This window comes from Porites lutea, chromosome 8 (genome assembly GCF_958299795.1).
Source record: "Porites lutea chromosome 8, jaPorLute2.1, whole genome shotgun sequence".
Taxonomy (NCBI): domain Eukaryota; kingdom Metazoa; phylum Cnidaria; class Anthozoa; order Scleractinia; family Poritidae; genus Porites; species Porites lutea.
The window spans coordinates 8,429,199-8,451,959 of record NC_133208.1 but is presented as its reverse complement, the minus strand read 5'-3'; the positions used below and the strand labels follow the sequence as shown (position 1 = coordinate 8,451,959).

Genomic DNA, 22,761 nt, shown 5'->3' with positions numbered 1-22,761 from the left:
GCGAAGCTCGCGCGAACGAGCATTGCTCCCGCCCCAATCTCCTCGTGGTTTCACAGCCCATAAGCTTGTACTGCACGTCAGACCAAAACTACGCAGGCTAATAAATAAACGGGAAAATCAAACACGTAATGGAACAATTCCTTTTAAAGGTATAAGGAAAACGTTCAAGAGTTATTCTCTCGACCTTCTCTTTATGTAAAATTGGATGTATAGTTTCTTAGACACCTCAGCAGTCGGCACAGGTTATGGGCTCCTAGTCAGCATTAAGAATACTATGACATTTACTATGACTTGATGAGTAGTTTTTTTTTCAACTGAAAGGTAAAAACCTAAGTCCGTACCTCGGAAGAGACATGACTATCTTCGCACCAAACCTGAGCCCTACACCCACCCTTCTAAACCCCCATTAATGCTCCTTACTATTGGTATTTACAGCTAGGAGAGAAGTCGAAAAAGGTATTGGAGGTCACATTTGGGGATCGGCCTTTAGACTTCTCCCATACAAGGCCGCGCAATAACCAACTGTACCAATCCCTGCTCCTCAAAAGCAAGTGAAAACGCAAAGTAGTGCAGTAGAAAACCTAGTTAGTTTTTTTTTTTTTAGTTTAGTTAATTAGTTTCATTTGCCCAAGAAATTTTACTGCCATATCTTGAGGAGTCGATCTTAAAGAAAAACTATTTTTAGCAAAGACCTCGTGGTAGGGTGTCACAAAACAATCATGCTCGCGGATACGACCATTTTACAAACCAGATAACATTGCAACAAAACAAGTATAAACACGGAATCAACGGCCAATATAGTTTCAGATGATTAAGAAATAACCTTAAAATGAAAAAGAACTAAGGTGAGATCCATCAAGCCACCAGGTGAAGTTGGACTTTCAAGAGCAAAGCGACAAGGCAAGTGTTCGTTAATTATCAGGTCTTCAAAATTTCTGGAAATTCAAATGGCGGTCACGTTCGAAAACGTAAAAAGCACAAAAATTTTATTCCTTTTTACGTTTTACTATCATTTCTAGTTTGTATTAATACAGATAGCAAAGTTCAGACAGGTGCCTCACTTTTTTAAACTGCCCTCAAAGTTGAGCTATTTTCGTGTTTTGATGGCAGGCTGATAACACGTGCCAGGAAAAAGATTCTTTCCGTTAAAATGAATAAATAAGTCTGAACTGTGATATGGCTAGGACATCTAGAGTGGTGTATCCGTATATTAAAAAGAAAATCGGGCTTCTTGATCGAGTTGTTTGTTTTCTGTAGCGCCGGCAATGTAGGCGATTTTTGCAGTTTCAAAGGCTATGGCGCCGGTGCCAACCGGCCGAAAATTCAAAAATTCGTAAAGAATTATATTTCGCACTTTCGGTCAAACAAAATGCATTTTTGTAACCAATTATGTATAAAGACTTTAATATCCCAGAATATAAGGAAAATTAATTTTTTGATCCGAAATCACTGGTCGGTTTTTACGGAGACACGCTCTTAAATAAGATATCAGTTTTTTTTTACGGAGACACGCTCTTAAGGCGCAAACCTACAAAATGAGACCCAATTCAAGGAAAAAAACACAAACTAAGAATTTAAAGGCAACACATACCCTGCGCTATCAGAAGGCCTTTTCGTAAATTACTTGTCAGTCACACGCGAAGAAAAGTGCGTGTGTAAACAAACGCCGAAAAAGTCTTTATTAATTCGCTTTCATGATACTCTAGGGTAAAGTTCAGCTAACGGACCATTTTTTGGCTCATATGTCAGTGGTGTGAACGTATGTATCTTTGTGGCTTTATCTTTGTATGTTCGGATGTTTGTTGCAAGAGCCAATAAGGTTGAAGGTACTATGAGTTGATCCTTAGGAACCAATGAGATCTTGGCATTTACTTAAACATGACATTGCTAAAGGTCGAACAAGGGCACTTAATCAAACAATGCCAACAATTAGATACCAATCCATCTAATCTCCATCCTATGTTCATCATCACTGCCACTCCTTAAAGTAAAGGAGAATGTGGGGAGCGAGGCTGCAGTGGAGATGGATGTACTGGTGTGGCAACAAGCTCCCTGCTAATCAAAGACAATGGTCATGCAGGTGAACTGAAGGGTGGTTGGCTTGTAGATGGATCTCCCTGAACTCTGGGGTTTGGACGAATTAATCAAAGAGCAGGCATCTAGCTGCTGCAGGGTCTCCTTAACCCTCTGTTTGCACCTTCATCTGTTTTACTAAAATCTGCAAAACACAGTCATTGAAAAAAGTGAGCAATAACCACAAATTAGTGCCCGAAATAGTGGCCAAGGTAGTTTATCTGATGTGTACATGTGTAAGAACCTGTTTACTTCCCTTGCTTATAATAACATCATCAACAAAACAATAATAATAATACCTGTAATAATAATATTGTGATGTTAAGGATAATGAAAATTTCAAATTTCTTTCGGATTTTTGTATATAAAAAACAAACAGGAAATTGGGTCACAATCGCCTTGACATCGTGTGCGAACCAACAGAACAAGACGATCAACAACAAGTATAGTCAACAAGACTTGGTATCTTCATCTGGCATGAAGATACTACTTGTGGAAGATGAAGGGGGTAAAAGTTGCCCTTTTTGTTTTGGAGCACTGGGTACTATTCTGAAGAAACTGGAGGTTTAACTGAAAAAAACATAAGTAATGCTGGGATAGAGTTAGCACCGCACTTCAAAGAACAGTCTTGCTGAGATCAGCAAGGATCTTCCAAGTGTCCTTGAAGCTTAAGGTAGCTTGTTGCCACACAATAAATTTAATGGATTTGAAATTTCTGGCATTGACATACCTGCCGTGAAGCACACACAAAAATAAATTGGGAATTGAAGGAAAAAGACAGATGATTGTCCTCAATAACATTATTATTGTCAACAACTACATTGTAAACAAAATAAGGGTAATAATTAAAAGCAGGTTACACATACACTGTAGATAAACTACCTTCAGATCATACTTACAGCTATTTCAACTCTACGCTGTGAACAAAACTATACATGGCTCAGGCACTCAAGCTTATAAAGAGTAACAATGTAGGAAAATTTGTCCGCTGTATAGTTTCATTCACAGTGTCAAGTTGAAAATTGCATGGTTCTACTATGTAATTTGATGAAGCGAGTTGAAAATACACAGCGAGCAAGGTCAAATAGAAGAGTTGAGGTTAAAAGCGAAATCTAAAGGAGGAGTGAAAAATTTTGAATTCAGCTGTAAAATTCAAGTACCAAGGTTAGAAATTTAAATGATGAATTGAAAATTCAAACCATGAATTTTGGCGGGGATCGTACCCCATACGGACTGAGAAACAACATTTTCACAACTTGCAAAGCAGTCACCTTGTGTGGTGGGCAGTGGATAATTTTTCACAAAGTAAATAGTTCAGAGGTGAAAAGTGAACCAGCAAAGCTCTATATTCTCTATATTCAATAACTGAAAAAAAAAAATCTCATGCCTCTTTGTTTTTCTCACATATCCTATTTGTCCTTTGGTATTGAAATTGCAAAATCCAAGTGAGGCTCACTGCAATTGTGTAAATTCTTAACCAATAACAATGTGTACTGAACTATTGATCGAATCAATCAAGTTTATAGGTATTTTTCTGGGGGAAGAGAATATTATAGAAGTTGTGATACTGATAAAAATTACTCGAGAAGGTGCCAGATTTATTGGAACTAAATCTATTCAAGAGAGCTTTATAATATGAGCTTACATTGTGTACATGTCTGATTAAACAAATTCACACCTCAGTGATAACATTTCAGATTGAATCCACCAGGAAATTGAGTAATTTTAATTTTCAGTGGACAAAAACCAGGTACCAGGATAATTTGAAGCATATTGCATTCTTTGTTACATTTTTCAAGGGCTAAAGATGTAATAAGTCATGTGTAATAACACCATGAAATTTTCAGAATTTTACCTGTGTTTTCACAATTTCATTTTCTCGGGCTCTCACGAGAAATAGTCTTATAGTCTTGTGTTCTTACAGATGACTAAGTACCTCTTTAGGCCTTGAAAAATGTATAAAAGAATGTAATATTCTTTAAATTATTTTGGTACAAGGTTTTTGCCCACTGAGAATTAAAATTAATCATTTTGCTGGTGGATTCCGTCTTAATTTCACTTTGTTTATTGGAATCAGTAAACACCTTAATTGAAAGTCAAAATTCAAATTAGCCCAATAAACAAACTACATCTATTGCTAAAAACTCTTTAAATTAAAGCAGCCTTAACTTTCCTTAGGTTTGCAGCAAAACACTTCTCGATATCTTAACTCTTCGGTGGTTGTTTCAGCTATACGTAGCTATAATACATGTATTATGTTGCATAGCCTGTGAACAGGCCCTCTGTTTGGGGAGAGTTGAAACAATCATGAGAAAGGGAAAGGGGGAGAGCCTGTACACAACTCTGTGAGGCTGCTATTTCGCGGCACCCACTGTGTATCAGATTCTGATGCAAGCTCCTATTGGTGAGAACACTGACTGTTGATAAGTTTTATTAACATTGTCTTTTTAGTTTGCAAGTACACTGTAGCACGTGATTTAAATAATCACATTCACTTGTAAACAGATCTTCTGATCTTTAACATGGCATCTTCTGACACTTCACTGATAAGCTTGCATGTATTTAGCCGCAATGAAGAGCTTTACATTTCCAAAGAGCTAAATAAAAATGTTCTTGCATCAGAGGGCAAATCACACCGACCAGAAACAATGACAAAAATATTACCTCAAAAAATCAGTATGCTTGCCATGATCTCTCAGTTTTGAATGAGTGGGAAAATCAAGAATTTTGCTCAGTCAAAACTTACGCTCCAGGGCCCAGTTGTTTGAATGCTGGTTAGCGCTAAACCGGGGTTAAATTTTAACCCGTGTTTCTTTTTCTTTTTATCAAAAGCACTCTCTCAGATAATTTTCTCTATTTTTTTAGCACATCCAATCATCAAATTGTAGGCAAAGAGAACTCAACGGAATTGGCTGTTTAAGAGCAACGGTCAGGAAATATCGACCATCGAGTGGCAAGAGCTGAAAAACCGATTTCCTTCATTTTTTTGTCCATAAATAGCTTTTAGGTAGATAAGTAATCTGATGTAAGTTGTTCTCGCAAAAAGCCTTTTATTTTCGAGAAAAGTAAGAATATCAGTTTTCGCGGTCTGAGTCTCAAAATGGCCGTATTTTCTACCCGAAATTTGCACGGAACAGATTGTCATGCAGAGTCGCCGGCTGGTAGAGTTCAGTGTTTCAAAGTGGCTAAAACTGACCCAGTTTCACCTTTTTACCCCACTCTTTGGTTGAAAAAAGCAACTTTACAATGGGAAAACCCACAGGAAGTACAAAAAATGAGTCTTTAGGCTGTAAATATCTACTTTTGTGCATTTCCAAATTGGAAGTGTTTACACAATTACCGCCGGCCTACAATCAAAATTCCTGAACTTTGATGGTGTCTTACAGAGATTTCCTTTAATAACCCAAGCCAATTCCCAGGTTTGTTTTAAATGAATGTCTAAATGTGTGATTTAAATAGCATGAAGAGAATTTGGAGTTATACCACATGTTAAATATTGCTGTCGAAAATGAGTAACGAACTTAAGTTTTTGTCATCCTGAAAACCTGTCCCTCATTTTTTTAATTATTTCAGTACGACGAGCTTCGCTATTGCCCTGAAAGTATCTTTTAGTGGAAGAAGAAGAATTTTTCTGTTCATTGAAAGTGTCCACATTTCTCCATGCGGCTTCGTTTGCGAACGTGAGGAAAGTTGATGCAATTTCAGGTTAAAAATTAAGGCAGTCTGAGACTCCGATATCGAAAACCTATCTTCTAATTTTTCTGACAAATAAAAGGCTTTTGGCAGGAACAATCTACATTAGGTTTCTTATCTACCTAACAGCTATCTATGAACAAAAAATGAAAGAAATTGATTTTTCAACTCTTGCCACGAAATAAAGATTTTGGTCGATTTTTCCTGACCGTCGCTCTTAAGCTCTCATATCTGTGTTCAAAATTTGCACTCACCTGGGTTATCTTAACCCAGCTTCGAACAACCCAGCCCAGAGCTTATCCACCACCGGAGAAAGAACTTATTGGAACCAGGTAAAAGTCATGTGTTGCCTACCAATCCCCTTTTTACATGCAAAATTGATTACATTTACAATCTTGCTGACAGAAGATCAGCAATTAATAGACCAGAGGGTGGAATGGCAGCCTCAAAGGTTTGTCTAAAGGCTCTCCCCCTTTCCCTTCGCTCTCCTCCCAACTTTTTTCCCCTTTCCCAGAAAACCTGTTCACAGGCTACATATATATGTTGCATATTCCAAACTCTACAAAGGAAAAAAAAGAAAAGCAGAACATATGCTATGTCTGAAAAGTGACATAAAATCAGTAAAGTTGCAATTTACCAAAATATACGAAATGTCATAGTGAGAAACAATCCTGCCTTCAACCGCCATGATTTTGTTCCTGTCAAAACCGTTCACATTATACCTTTGTTTTATAATGTAATGTGCCTCATCAGTACACAAAACTGCTGGAAAAACCCTCGATGATCACTATGCAAGTTGTGAGAACATCATTTCCATTTCATTTAAGAGAATGTATGGGATGTAACTTCCCCCCACCCCCCTGTGTGCATGCAACCTACAGATTAGTCACTGATAGACCTTTCCCGCATTGCACTCCACTGCAAACATAAAGAAATGAGGACAAGGCTTGGGTGGACAATTTCATACAAATCACTGTATTGTGTCCACCCAAGTCTCGAGTTGGTGCCTTTGTTTACAGGATTGCGTGAAAGGTCTATCTGCTAGCAGATAACTAATTAATCTGTAGACTGAGCTTGCAGTGTATGACTGTGTATTCTGTGTTTGTCCTAATTTTCTTGAAAACACTGTACGGGGCTGCGAACATTTTTTGTCTCTTGAAAGGACATATGTCCCACTAAGACACCATCTTGCTTGGACAAGCAAAGTTTTAGATGTAAACAAGGCCAATTACAAGTTCTTATTCTCAGTAGAACCTTGTGTAAGGGAAGAAATATTACTTGCAAATAACAACATCACTGTTTCATGTAAACAAATTTGTTCCCAAGCATTACATTTTTATCAAAAGTTACAGGCAAAAAGAATGAAATTTAGGCCAACAAGTTTTCAAAAACCTCTATTCTTGGCTTTTAACCAGGTGACAAGGCAGTCATGTTGGTGGTTATTACAATAGGATCTTTTCTGGAAGAAATTACATGAAAATAGGGTTTAGTTCCCAGAGGAGAGAAATGCTTTTGTTCTTAACCCTAACACATCACCAATATTGCTGCCGTGACATCAAATGCAAACCAGCAAATGCAAACCATTTTAATCTTCTTCAAGTTTGTCTATCTGTGCCTCCTTTTGTGTTTGCTGTCTTGTTTGTACCTTCTTCAACTGTTGTGAGTAGTTATTTTTATGTTTCAGTCAATATAGTGGCGGTTTCATCTGTTTAAATTTTGATAAATTTCGTGTCACAGCTCCTTTTATAAAACATTCAACTCATTGAAAATTTAAAATGATTTAAATAGTTCGAAAACAGGGCAGCTTACCTGTTCTTGCTATCTAATTTTCCAGCAAAATCCTGAGTCTTGGAGCGCTTTAGTAGTAATACAGTCCAGTCCTTAATAGTATACTTCGTTGTTCAAATTCTATTTCACTCTGCTCAACTGAGTCTCCCGTATCGCAAAGGTTATCTCTCAAGATAGATCGATATTCTGAAGGTTGAATGTTCGATGATAATTTGTTACAATCCTTAGATGTCCTGTGATGCTATCGAGAAGCATAATTATAGACTTCAAACTTCCGAAGGAAGTCAAAAAAGTTAGCCTGAATTTCATCCGATTACTTCGAGTCGTTTGTTGACAGGAGAAAACGACAATCGGATGAATTTCAGGCTACAAACAAGTTGGCCTGATCGAAACGATCGATAATGGACGCCAAATCGGAACCTAAAAGAGCATGTGCAAAGTGAATACCCGCTGACCAGATGCTTTGCTGCATTGTTTCATTTCCAGGCTTCATTCGAACTTACATGAGGGTCTCAATGGGGTTAACCGATAGGCGTAAAACGGCCAAAAATTTAGTCGATAGCCGTAAAAATTGAAAAATTTTAACCGTTAGCCGTAAATATGGTAAAAAAGAGTTAACCGTAAAAGAAATTGTTTCCTAGATTTGCTACTTTTAAGGAAGGTGCTAAACTCACTTTATTATCGGTTGCGTTTTTTATTTCCCGGCTAGTGTGACTCCGTACGCACGTTACGCCAAGCGCCTTTTAGGTGTTAACCAAGACCTAGTCTCCATTTCCGTTGCTTTCACGGGGAACTAATTTTTTCCATAGCGAAAGTGTGGCTTCTTGCTGGGGATTAATATTTGCAATTTTCCGGAGGTTGTGCCCTCGAAACACTAGTGAAACAACACCCACAGATATGTCACTGTTTGTAAAACACGTTGCCGATAAACAACATTTCCTTGTTTTTCTCTGACGCTACGGTAGACATTATACCTAGTCCTTGTAAGGCGTCTTCCCACGCAATCTCGGTCAAGGCATCGGTGGAGAACTCGCTCGGACCACGTGACCCGAAACGCATTAGCTGCACGGAATAATGCCGCCTACGGACAAGGCAACGGCAGACAGTCGTTCCTTACAGTCCTTCGATATCATTAAAAACACTGGACACGGGAATTTTGTTATTGGCCGTTTTCACACTAGAGCTAGAAATGGATCATAATAATAATAATAACCTTTATTGATTACCTTTGGCGATAAGAATTACGGTAATATTACAATAAAAATTCAAAACACTACATATTATATATACACATCAAATTAAGTTAAGATTAGCACCTCTAGAAATAAATGATTGTTTGTGCCTAACAGTGCGTGATACAGGTATTCTGAGGTGCGCTGGGTTAGTCTTACAAGATCTTAGATTATGGCCATGATCCACTGGCTTTTCTAAAAAACGTTTACAAGGATGTGCTTCAGATTCTAGGATACGTTTAAATTCTTTCCTCGTCAAATTCTGACGCCTAGTTACAAGTGACTCAACAGTATCCCTAGGGAGACCAATGACATTTAGACATCTATTCTGCACTCTCTGTAGATCTTCTTCGAGGTAAATGGGCAGCCCTCCCCAGACAGGCGAGGCATATTCCAAAACAGGTCTAATCTTAGTGATGTAAGTTGGAAGACCAATGTTCATCCGTCTGAGACTAGCCTGTGCACAGTCGCGTCCTCCCCAAAGACACCCCTTCTCCGATTTTTTTTTGGGGGGAGGGGGCGGCTGTACACAGGCTATCTGGAGCGGATAATCCCGTCTTCAAAAGTCAGGCGGATTGTTCATTCAAAATTCAAACTATTCCATTTTCAAATTAAGATTTATTAGCTATCTGACGCGAATCATCAAACGGATAACCCGTCTCACACGAATAATCCTTCTCTAGTGTGAAAACGGCCATTTCTGTTATAATGAATGTCGCGCCCCGGCCTTGAGTTGGGCGTTTGCTTGTCTGCTTTCGGTTTTTCACAAAGTTTATTTTTAAATTAACTATTGACATTTCATGTGTAAGATAACATTACAAGTGGAATACTTTATAAAAAGTATGATCTATCAAATGTTAAAATGTTTGAAAAGAATAGCTTATTTCATCCCGAGATGATCCGAAGACCTTTATTTTGATTTAAAGATACAAATAAATACGGGTTAATTAATATTTAACTTTTTGAAACAAAAGAAGTTAATTTTTAACTTTTTCGTTAACCGTAACTGAAAAGAAATTAACCGATGGCCGTAAAAGAGTCAAAATTTTAGCCGATAACCGTACATACATACATACATACTTTATTGTTACCTCCCTAAAGGAGCTTTTCAGGAACAATGATTGTATTACATTATTTATAATAACTAATTACAACACTTAATCTAATACTAATTACAATGTTAGCTTATTACTAATTACAATGTTTTAAACTTAACTAAGAAGTATTTACAAAATTATTTAAAAGCTGGCTCCTTAACCCTATTCAGACTGGGCTTTTTTGGTCAATCTGTGGCTGGGGGGGGCTCCTCAGACCCCCCCTCTGTATCTCTGGAACCAATAATGCTAGGGTCATGAAATTTACACACAATTATCATCTCCGTACAAAGAAGCCCCACACCCAGTTTTGACTTGCCACGCCCAATGATGACGTCACAGTGACGTCATATTCCGATTTTTCAATGTTTCTTATTATTTTTCCACTTAGATACGTAAAATATCAATAATATTGGTAAAGTCATCTCTTTGTTATCCTTTCTTATTAACTAGTAACAAGGAAACACTTGTACAGCGAGAAAAAGCAATAGGAAGCAATAAAATTTAAAATTTGAAATGGTTGTCCGCCATCTTGGATCCGCCATCTTGGATTTCCGTTTTTTTGTTAAAATTATAATTTCAAGCAACTTTCAAAGGGGAAAAAGCTCAGAATGTATAAAAGAAGTATCAAATTAATGTTTATTACCCAAACAAATGACTTTGGAAGTGTTATTTGGAAAATAGAGCAGCATATTTGTCAAAGCAAAAAAGTGACAAATTTTACCCCACCCCTCCCCCCAAATATTCGACGTTGAAACATTTTGATGTAATTCAAAAACTAGTCCCAAGTAAAGACCATTTTAACAAAAAAAGCACTATAAGTGTAAAAACGCGATCTTAAAACAAAAAAAATAATTTTTTTTAAATTTTTCAAAACCTATGTGTCAGAAACTGGTTGCCATGGCAACATGATTAATCACATGGACATGGTAATTATACCAAAATGTTCCTAGATAAATTTAGGAAAAGTCAGAAAATTGGAACGTCATAGCTCTTTCGGTGTAGGAGTTATCACGATTTTGCCGGAGGGGGGGTTCGAAAAGCCCCCCCCCCCGCCCCCAGTCTGAATAGGGTTAAGGAACGCTTAAAAATTTCAACAGATGGGCTTAACTTAAGAAAAGATTCCAAATTGTTCCAAAGTTTAACAGTCCTGTAATAAAAGGTTTTCTGTCCGGAGGCAGTTCTGTAAAGAGGGATGTTTAGCTTTTGGCTACTCCGAGTTGTTCGTTCGCTAACTTGCTCACGGGTAATAAATTGGGATGTAAGATATTCAGGGGCTTGACCGGTCATGCATTTGAAAGCCATAATAGCTTGGCGATAGTACAGTTGGTCCTTAACAGGCAACCAAGACAGGCTTTTTAAGAGGGGTGTTACACGATCATATTTTTTCGCACCGCTGACGATTCGGCAAGCAGAGTTTTGAACGGCCTGCAATTTTCTAACATTCTTATTTGTGGTATTTGCCCAAACATTCGAACAGTAGTACATTTTGCTGAAGACTAAGGCATGTGTTTCGGTTAACAACGTATTTTTGTCTAACCAATGTTTGACACGGTTAATTTGCGCTAGACGTGCGATACATTCCGACACTGAGGTCGTTATATGGTTATCAAATGTTAAGTTCGAATCCAAAATCACGCCACGATCTCTCGCTGATTGCACTGGGGAAATGTCCTTTCCCAACAAAGACAAGTGAAAGCTGGAGCTTAGAGGTCATCTGTCGGCTCCTGAAAACAATTAATTTTGTCTTTTCTGGATTTAGTAGTAGCCGATTTCCGAAGCAACAGTTGCGCACCTGCAAGAGATCTTCACTCATTTCTTGGACAATCCTTTGCAAGTCGTGTAAATTAAAAGAAACAAACAGTTTTGTATCGTCTACAGAACATTCTGTAGAGCAATGCCTTGGAACTTCTGATAGATCATTTACGTATATGCTAAATAATAGGGCGCCTAGGATACCGCCTTGAAGAACGCCACATTCAACTGGAAGTGGATCAGAAACGGAACTATTAATTCGTACAACTTGATATCTATTTGTAAGGTAGCTGTTAAACCATTTTAGCGCGCTGGTTGAGGCGCCGACGCTTTGTATTTTACGTAACAATATTTGGTGGTCAACGTTGTCGAGGGCTTTACTCATATCTAAAAGCACGCAGGTAGTCAATTTCTTATCATCAATTCCTTTGAGAAATGTATCAGTTGTGTGAATTAAAGATGTCTCAATATAGAACCATTTTTTGTTGCCGCTTTGTTTTGTGGTAAGCCTTTCCTTAGTTGTCAAATTGGTGACAAACTGATTATAAGCCACTCTCTCGCAAACCTTTGACAAGGCAGGTAGCAGGGAAATCGGTCTGTTATTGTAAGGAAGTTCATGGTTACCTTGGTTGGGAATAGGTGTAATTTCGGCAGTTTTCCAGACCTCTGGGAATATTGAAGCTATAAGAGAAGCATTGATGATTGACGTAATAAAAGGCAGTGTGATCAACAAGTTGTCCTTAAGGACTCGAGTTGGCACCTTGTCAATCCCAGGAGCCTTATTAGAAGGCATTGCGTTTATGACGTCCGCGATTTGTTTACAATCAACATAATTAAATGTAAATTGCTCACTAGTAGGAAAACATTTAGGAGTAAAAGCGTTTTCATGAAGAACGAAGTTGTGCTCTTCAGCCAAAGATTCAATTTTAGAATTTGTAGATTTTCCGACTGATGCAAAAAAGTTGTTAAAATCATCCGCCACCGTAAAAGCCACCACCCCGATTGAGACCCTCATTTAATGGCGTTGGCATAAATACCTTACATGTACACTTTTCAAACAGTCTTTTTTACATTTTGCTATGTCCGCATTTTTATTTATTTATTTATTTTATTTTTTGTTCCTTTTCATCTCAGGGTGGGATCCGACTGTTTAATATCTCATCAGTAAAGAATAATCAATTTTAATGTTAAAATTCTAAAGTGAATTGAAAAAAAAAAAAAAACCTTAGAGACTCTTTAAAGTTAGTATCAGTACATCATTTCTATGACATATTTTTCAGGTTCTGCAATAACACGGCAAGAGCATTCCATTAGAGGTGATATTCAGACAGTGGATTGTCATGCAATCAAAAGAGACCCAAGCAAATACTTTGAAATGTATTGGAGAGTAAAAGGAGCCGACGGAGACATCGGTTACTGTAACAAAGAAAGGACATGTTGGAAAACGAGAAGTCAGCTTCTGGAAGAAAAGGGGATTCAGGTTGTAAGCATTTCCAGCAGCACCTTGAGCACAAAACGCACCTTCCCACAGAACACAAGGGCTTACACTGTGACCTTTACATGTGAAGTGCACAAAACTGACAACACAATCGATATTTCTGAAGTCACCATCGGTTATTTTTCAGAGAGTAAGTAAGACTATACGCAGGATTTTAAATAATGATAATGATTATAGTGAGACTGATAATGACAATATTGATAATGACAATGATAATAATATTAGTAATAACAATAATGATTGACAAAATGGTCATACAGGATTGCCATCGAGGTAAACGGAACTTACGCATGGCTTGAGGGAATGTTAAGAAGGTCTGTGACTTTCCGTTGATCACAAGTGGCTAAACGAGATCATGGAGTTACACAGGCTCCCCTCTTACACGGACAACCCCCAGGTTTTCTTCATTTTTCTTCTCCTAACAGAAGCGATGACCGGGAAGCGATAAAGGCAGTTGAAAAAACAATGTAGTATTTGTAGAAAGTTAGTCAATACTCCGTTGAAATTAAGTTGCCATAGTTTTTCGAGAATGCAGTCTGTCCTTCATCGTATAAAAGTGAGAAAAGAGAGTATCATGCATGTTCTCTCTGTTTTGATTCTGTTTTCGTTTAACTGATTGTGACAATTAAGACACTGTATTATTTTTTAAGAGTAAGTGATAGGCTATTTATATAAACAATTCCTTCCAGTCACCCGAATAGAATTACACGATCTCCAAAAACAACAAGCCAACGACTCTTATTGTTAGCGGCGTAAAAACTACTTCGGTCATGCTAAAAACAACGAAGAAAACAGATCCCTGCTACCAGGGTGGCAATGTACGAGAAACCTTACAGTTACTCAACTTTCATATTTCGCGTAAATGAGCGTAAAGTTGTTGTAACCGTGCGCTACCTTCATTCTTTACCAATCTCGGCGTACCTTGGAAAGTTTGCGTATTAAAATGAGTTAATTGTGTATTTATTAGGTAAAGTTTAATTTTTCGTAAATTTCAATTTTCATGCCATTTTACCTCACTGTCCAAAGTCGACATAGTTTAGTTTCTGATATTGTTAAGAAGCAGAGCTCGTATATTTCTTGATACCGCAGAAGACGTGTCCGGGCCACGATTTCTCCTGATTTTCACGACAGAAGTATCGGGGACATGACACTCTATGAAACGCCGCGTTTCATGACACCTCGCGTGTCGATATACGATTTGCTAAGTGCCATGGAGTATCGTGGCCCTATAAATTCCACTAAACTACTTATTTGACGCAGTGAGAGAGGGTATAACTGTAGCTGAAAAGATGCAATAATCATTGTGATCGTTATGGCATTGCAAAGGCTCGATTAATCCGTTTCCAGAGGCGACTTTTTACGCGTGTAAGTCACGGCGATTTCACAAAGACTCTTCTCGAGTGCTAACAAAAACACAATAACCATGCAGCCGTTGTCTCGTGGGTTTTGCGAATATAGTAAAATGGGTTTTTGTTGGCGGCAAAGATATTCCCACCTTATTATCCAGCTTGCGATCCTATAACCAATAAAAGTAAAGGGGAGAAAAATAAGTGCAGATCATAATTAATGTAGAACCATGATGAACTTTCATTACTCCCTAGAACAATTCAATTATCTCCAAAATTATTTTCTCAATTATCCCTTACTGGTTCCCTTATCCCTGAATGATAATAATGAATGTCGCGCCCCGGCCTTGAGTTGGGCGTTTGCTTGTCTGCTTTTGGTTTTTCACAAAGTTTATTTTTAAATTAACTATTGACATTTCATGTGTAAGATAACATTACAAGTGGAATACTTTATAAAAAGTATGATCTATCAAATGTTAAAATGTTTGAAAAGAATAGCTTATTTCATCCCGAGATGATCCGAAGACCTTTATTTTGATTTAAAGATACAAATAAATACGGGTTAATTAATATTTAACTTTTTGAAACAAAAGAAGTTAATTTTTAACTTTTTCGTTAACCGTAACTGAAAAGAAATTAACCGATGGCCGTAAAAGAGTCAAAATTTTAGCCGATAACCGTACATACATACATACATACTTTATTGTTACCTCCCTAAAGGAGCTTTTCAGGAACAATGATTGTATTACATTATTTATAATAACTAATTACAACACTTAATCTAATACTAATTACAATGTTAGCTTATTACTAATTACAATGTTTTAAACTTAACTAAGAAGTATTTACAAAATTATTTAAAAGCTGGCTCCTTAACCCTATTCAGACTGGGCTTTTTTGGTCAATCTGTGGCTGGGGGGGGCTCCTCAGACCCCCCCTCTGTATCTCTGGAACCAATAATGCTAGGGTCATGAAATTTACACATAATTATCATCTCCGTACAAAGAAGCCCCACACCCAGTTTTGACTTGCCACGCCCAATGATGACGTCACAGTGACGTCATATTCCGATTTTTCAATGTTTCTTATTATTTTTCCACTTAGATACGTAAAATATCAATAATATTGGTAAAGTCATCTCTTTGTTATCCTTTCTTATTAACTAGTAACAAGGAAACACTTGTACAGCGAGAAAAAGCAATAGGAAGCAATAAAATTTAAAATTTGAAATGGTTGTCCGCCATCTTGGATCCGCCATCTTGGATTTCCGTTTTTTTGTTAAAATTATAATTTCAAGCAACTTTCAAAGGGGAAAAAGCTCAGAATGTATAAAAGAAGTATCAAATTAATGTTTATTACCCAAACAAATGACTTTGGAAGTGTTATTTGGAAAATAGAGCAGCATATTTGTCAAAGCAAAAAAGTGACAAATTTTACCCCACCCCTCCCCCCAAATATTCGACGTTGAAACATTTTGATGTAATTCAAAAACTAGTCCCAAGTAAAGACCATTTTAACAAAAAAAGCACTATAAGTGTAAAAACGCGATCTTAAAACAAAAAAAATAATTTTTTTTAAATTTTTCAAAACCTATGTGTCAGAAACTGGTTGCCATGGCAACATGATTAATCACATGGACATGGTAATTATACCAAAATGTTCCTAGATAAATTTAGGAAAAGTCAGAAAATTGGAACGTCATAGCTCTTTCGGTGTAGGAGTTATCACGATTTTGCCGGAGGGGGGGTTCGAAAAGCCCCCCCCCCCGCCCCCAGTCTGAATAGGGTTAAGGAACGCTTAAAAATTTCAACAGATGGGCTTAACTTAAGAAAAGATTCCAAATTGTTCCAAAGTTTAACAGTCCTGTAATAAAAGGTTTTCTGTCCGGAGGCAGTTCTGTAAAGAGGGATGTTTAGCTTTTGGCTACTCCGAGTTGTTCGTTCGCTAACTTGCTCACGGGTAATAAATTGGGATGTAAGATATTCAGGGGCTTGACCGGTCATGCATTTGAAAGCCATAATAGCTTGGCGATAGTACAGTTGGTCCTTAACAGGCAACCAAGACAGGCTTTTTAAGAGGGGTGTTACACGATCATATTTTTTCGCACCGCTGACGATTCGGCAAGCAGAGTTTTGAACGGCCTGCAATTTTCTAACATTCTTATTTGTGGTATTTGCCCAAACATTCGAACAGTAGTACATTTTGCTGAAGACTAAGGCATGTGTTTCGGTTAACAACGTATTTTTGTCTAACCAATGTTTGACACGGTTAATTTGCGCTAGACGTGCGATACATTCCGACACTGAGGTCGTTATATGGTTATCAAATGTTAAGTTCGAATCCAAAATCACGCCACGATCTCTCGCTGATTGCACTGGGGAAATGTCCTTTCCCAACAAAGACAAGTGAAAGCTGGAGCTTAGAGGTCATCTGTCGGCTCCTGAAAACAATTAATTTTGTCTTTTCTGGATTTAGTAGTAGCCGATTTCCGAAGCAACAGTTGCGCACCTGCAAGAGATCTTCACTCATTTCTTGGACAATCCTTTGCAAGTCGTGTAAATTAAAAGAAACAAACAGTTTTGTATCGTCTACAGAACATTCTGTAGAGCAATGCCTTGGAACTTCTGATAGATCATTTACGTATATGCTAAATAATAGGGCGCCTAGGATACCGCCTTGAAGAACGCCACATTCAACTGGAAGTGGATCAGAAACGGAACTATTAATTCGTACAACTTGATATCTATTTGTAAGGTAGCTGTTAAACCATTTTAGCGCGCTAGTTGAGGCGCCGACGCTTTGTATTTTACGTAACAATATTTGGTGGTCAACGTTGTCGAGGGCTTTACTCATATCTAAAAGCACGCAGGTAGTCAATTTCTTATCATCAATTCCTTTGAGAAATGTATCAGTTGTGTGAATTAAAGATGTCTCAATATAGAACCATTTTTTGTTGCCGCTTTGTTTTGTGGTAAGCCTTTCCTTAGTTGTCAAATTGGTGACAAACTGATTATAAGCCACTCTCTCGCAAACCTTTGACAAGGCAGGTAGCAGGGAAATCGGTCTGTTATTGTAAGGAAGTTCATGGTTACCTTGGTTGGGAATAGGTGTAATTTCGGCAGTTTTCCAGACCTCTGGGAATATTGAAGCTATAAGAGAAGCATTGATGATTGACGTAATAAAAGGCAGTGTGATCAACAAGTTGTCCTTAAGGACTCGAGTTGGCACCTTGTCAATCCCAGGAGCCTTATTAGAAGGCATTGCGTTTATGACGTCCGCGATTTGTTTACAATCAACATAATTAAATGTAAATTGCTCACTAGTAGGAAAACATTTAGGAGTAAAAGCGTTTTCATGAAGAACGAAGTTGTGCTCTTCAGCCAAAGATTCAATTTTAGAATTTGTAGATTTTCCGACTGATGCAAAAAAGTTGTTAAAATCATCCGCCACCGTAAAAGCCACCACCCCGATTGAGACCCTCATTTAATGGCGTTGGCATAAATACCTTACATGCACACTTTTCAAACAGTCTTTTTTACATTTTGCTATGTCCGCATTTTTATTTATTTATTTATTTTATTTTTTGTTCCTTTTCATCTCAGGGTGGGATCCGACTGTTTAATATCTCATCAGTAAAGAATAATCAATTTTAATGTTAAAATTCTAAAGTGAATTGAAAAAAAAAAAAAAACCTTAGAGACTCTTTAAAGTTAGTATCAGTACATCATTTCTATGACATATTTTTCAGGTTCTGCAATAACACGGCAAGAGCATTCCATTAGAGGTGATATTCAGACAGTGGATTGTCATGCAATCAAAAGAGACCCAAGCAAATACTTTGAAATGTATTGGAGAGTAAAAGGAGCCGACGGAGACATCGGTTACTGTAACAAAGAAAGGACATGTTGGAAAACGAGAAGTCAGCTTCTGGAAGAAAAGGGGATTCAGGTTGTAAGCATTTCCAGCAGCACCTTGAGCACAAAACGCACCTTCCCACAGAACACAAGGGCTTACACTGTGACCTTTACATGTGAAGTGCACAAAACTGACAACACAATCGATATTTCTGAAGTCACCATCGGTTATTTTTCAGAGAGTAAGTAAGACTATACGCAGGATTTTAAATAATGATAATGATTATAGTGAGACTGATAATGACAATATTGATAATGACAATGATAATAATATTAGTAATAACAATAATGATTGACAAAATGGTCATACAGGATTGCCATCGAGGTAAACGGAACTTACGCATGGCTTGAGGGAATGTTAAGAAGGTCTGTGACTTTCCGTTGATCACAAGTGGCTAAACGAGATCATGGAGTTACACAGGCTCCCCTCTTACACGGACAACCCCCAGGTTTTCTTCATTTTTCTTCTCCTAACAGAAGCGATGACCGGGAAGCGATAAAGGCAGTTGAAAAAACAATGTAGTATTTGTAGAAAGTTAGTCAATACTCCGTTGAAATTAAGTTGCCATAGTTTTTCGAGAATGCAGTCTGTCCTTCATCGTATAAAAGTGAGAAAAGAGAGTATCATGCATGTTCTCTCTGTTTTGATTCTGTTTTCGTTTAACTGATTGTGACAATTAAGACACTGTATTATTTTTTAAGAGTAAGTGATAGGCTATTTATATAAACAATTCCTTCCAGTCACCCGAATAGAATTACACGATCTCCAAAAACAACAAGCCAACGACTCTTATTGTTAGCGGCGTAAAAACTACTTCGGTCATGCTAAAAACAACGAAGAAAACAGATCCCTGCTACCAGGGTGGCAATGTACGAGAAACCTTACAGTTACTCAACTTTCATATTTCGCGTAAATGAGCGTAAAGTTGTTGTAACCGTGCGCTACCTTCATTCTTTACCAATCTCGGCGTACCTTGGAAAGTTTGCGTATTAAAATGAGTTAATTGTGTATTTATTAGGTAAAGTTTAATTTTTCGTAAATTTCAATTTTCATGCCATTTTACCTCACTGTCCAAAGTCGACATAGTTTAGTTTCTGATATTGTTAAGAAGCAGAGCTCGTATATTTCTTGATACCGCAGAAGACGTGTCCGGGCCACGATTTCTCCTGATTTTCACGACAGAAGTATCGGGGACATGACACTCTATGAAACGCCGCGTTTCATGACACCTCGCGTGTCGATATACGATTTGCTAAGTGCCATGGAGTATCGTGGCCCTATAAATTCCACTAAACTACTTATTTCACGCAGTGAGAGAGGGTATAACTGTAGCTGAAAAGATGCAATAGTCATTGTGATCGTTATGGCATTGCAAAGGCTCGATTAATCCGTTTCCAGAGGCGACTTTTTACGCGTGTAAGTCACGGCGATTTCACAAAGACTCTTCTCGAGTGCTAACAAAAACACAATAACCATGCAGCCGTTGTCTCGTGGGTTTTGCGAATATAGTAAAATGGGTTTTTGTTGGCGGCAAAGATATTCCCACCTTATTATCCAGCTTGCGATCCTATAACCAATAAAAGTAAAGGGGAGAAAAATAAGTGCAGATCATAATTAATGTAGAACCATGATGAACTTTCATTACTCCCTAGAACAATTCAATTATCTCCAAAATTATTTTCTCAATTATCCCTTACTGGTTCCCTTATCCCTAAGGAAAAGATCTGAACGGTTAGTTACATCACATGTCAATGCAAATAAGAAATGCATTATCATTGGCGTATATCATACATCATCTCTGTATATCTGTCTTTAAAGACTATGTCCATTTTCATAACTAACTATAAGGAATAGCAATACAATAAACAAAGGGAGGAAAATAAGAAAAAAAAGGAAAGTTGAAAAAAATGTGTGATTCCATTTCACTCATGGTTCTTATTAAATTTGTTTTGTTTTAGTTTATGATAATTCATTTAAAGTCAAGAATAAAAATAAAAATAAATAAATGAATTCAAACTAAGGAAAATACACTGCAGAGTAACAACACCACAGTGTTTACTCAAAAGTTAATACTTACGTTTTGTTGGTTTGTTAGAGTCCAGTGGTTGGTATGGCTCCACTCGCAAGGCGTTTATTTTTTCAATTAGCAATAAAGAAGAACTGAATCCCTTTGTGAGTGAGGTGAGGAGGCCAGACAAGGCAATTTACAGGTGGCCAGGGTATGGTCCATGCTTTGGTATTGACATCTTCATTGCTAATAATGCCAGCAGTAACAGCTACTCATACGCACTCCTCCTCTGGGCCTACCCTGCTCCTGCTGCAGTGCAGGACAAGTACACAATCCTGGCCGGGACTTATTACTTCTCACCTGATGAGGTGGAGGTATTTTATCTTGACCCTACTCAATAAATATAAAAAGAACCATTTCATTATTCACGGCCAAAAATCATGCAGCTATATTAACATACTTACTACCTTCAAAAAAATGTACTTCCCAATGTATATTTCTCGACAACGTAGAAAATCTTTCTTTCTTATTTTCTTGATCTTAATTTGTTAAACACGAGACAGGAATATAGTTCTTGCTTACCTTTTTAAGTTTTTTTTTTACGTTATTTTATTTTTAGTCAAGGAAAGTAAAACTGCTAATGATTTTTGTGATTTGCATAAATTACTATTTTACTGGAGTAATTAAGCTTTAATTTCATTATAAGTTTAATTCTTTAACCATTTTTAGATTTTAATAAACTAAGGCACATTTTTTCCCAGCTTTAGCCAGCTGTCTGGAAACAGCGAATTTCGACTGAAATCAACGCATCTAAGAACCCCAATGATAAAGTGAACCTGCACTGTTATAAGATTATAACAAAAGAACTCACGTCAGCTTAGAGCAATTTAATAAAACTTTTACAACTGCTGTGAAGTATTTTAATAGTTATTTTTAAGATTTGTATTTCTTCTAAGTTTCGTTTTTCTATTACTAGGTGAGTCAAGGTTAGTTTGGATTTGGTGCGCATATAGGCATTTTCCTTTTTTTATTTTGTGATTTTCAGACTTCAACTTGAATGTTCAGTGCTTAGCTCGCGGATTTACTTAATGCCATTTTAATTAGGAATATTGTTCTCTTGCCATGGTCGGATGTTAGTATTTCATATACGTAATCGTGTTTTTCGTGTCAGAGCTGACCTTGGTTCATTCATTAGTCTCTCTGAAGTTCCTGTTTGGGTTTGTTAAAAAGCGTTTTAATTATTCATCGGTTTGTAGCTTCTTGTGAATCGCAGCCATGTAGGTTCAGTAATACCAATTAAAACATTGCCCACACGGACGCGAGTTTATCTTGTTTTTATTCCTACGGTCAGTTACCCAAACATGTCCAGCTTTGGCTATAAAAACCGCTACTACGCTTGAACTACTCACTCACCGGCGAGTAAGTATTGAGTAAAGAAGAGGAGTAAGAAGATTAAGATTAAGATTGTTAGCAAAAGTCAAAAAACAGTGAAGACCAATGTAAATCAGTCTCCTGGTATCTCATGGCTATAACTAAGCGAGCGAGTTGCTCGAACATACCCCCGACTCGCAAATCCCCATGAAAATCTTTTTGCATTACAACTTAAAAACGCTCCCGTCAAATGCAAAATCTGGTTTTATTCTTTTCACTTTAGCATTCATAGAAGATTGTAGTGAAAGTCATTCCCGGTGCATGTCTGCCGTGTTTAAGACATTGATATATACATTGACATTCTTTATTTAGATATGCAGTTAAAAATTAAATGCAAGTTTAAAAAAAAATTTAGTTTTAATTAAATAATCAGTCAAAGGCCTCGACAGATCGGCCTTAGTATATTCAAGGCCGAGTTTAATAAAGTTTAGTTACTTATGAGAAAGTGTCTAAGTGTTTTCTTTTCTTCTCCTTCTTCTTTGTTATCATTAAAAAACGTACATGCTACAAGCAAGCTTGTTTTTGATTATATATGATCAATCCTCTTTGATAAGCTCGTTTTACGTTCGACTCATGATCACAACGGCAGTCAAACAATTTGTATTATTTTAAAAAAAACTGTCTTAAAAGGCCTCGTCAGGGCTATCAATTTAAAAAGCAAAACCCTTTCAATTAGTGCGCATCATTTGAATTCCAAACATAATGGTCCCGAGATTTGTTGTTACATGGGCGGATCCAGGATTTCTTTTAGGAGGGGGTGCACGCGTCTCTTGCTCTACTTCAGCACCAATAAACCACATAGTTTTTTTTTGCAGAATACCAGTTGTATAAGAAAACCGCAGGTCATCTCAGGAGGGGGGGGGGGGGGGTGCGCACCCCCTGCACCCTCCCCCTAGATCCGCCCCTGTGTTAAAAACTTCATATTTGG

General features: G+C 37.4%; 1 protein-coding gene across 1 annotated transcript in view; it reads left to right on the top strand.

Annotated features, from left to right (window-relative positions):
• Positions 1-21,214, top strand: part of LOC140946908 (uncharacterized) — a 32,551-nt gene extending 11,337 nt beyond the window's left edge. Inside the window, exon 4 of the mRNA XM_073396011.1 lies at positions 20,490-21,214. Within this exon, the coding sequence (XP_073252112.1) occupies positions 20,490-20,803 (314 nt within the window). The 3' untranslated portion in view covers positions 20,804-21,214. The remainder of the gene's footprint in view (positions 1-20,489) is intronic.
• The last annotated feature ends 1,547 nt before the right edge of the window (positions 21,215-22,761 follow it).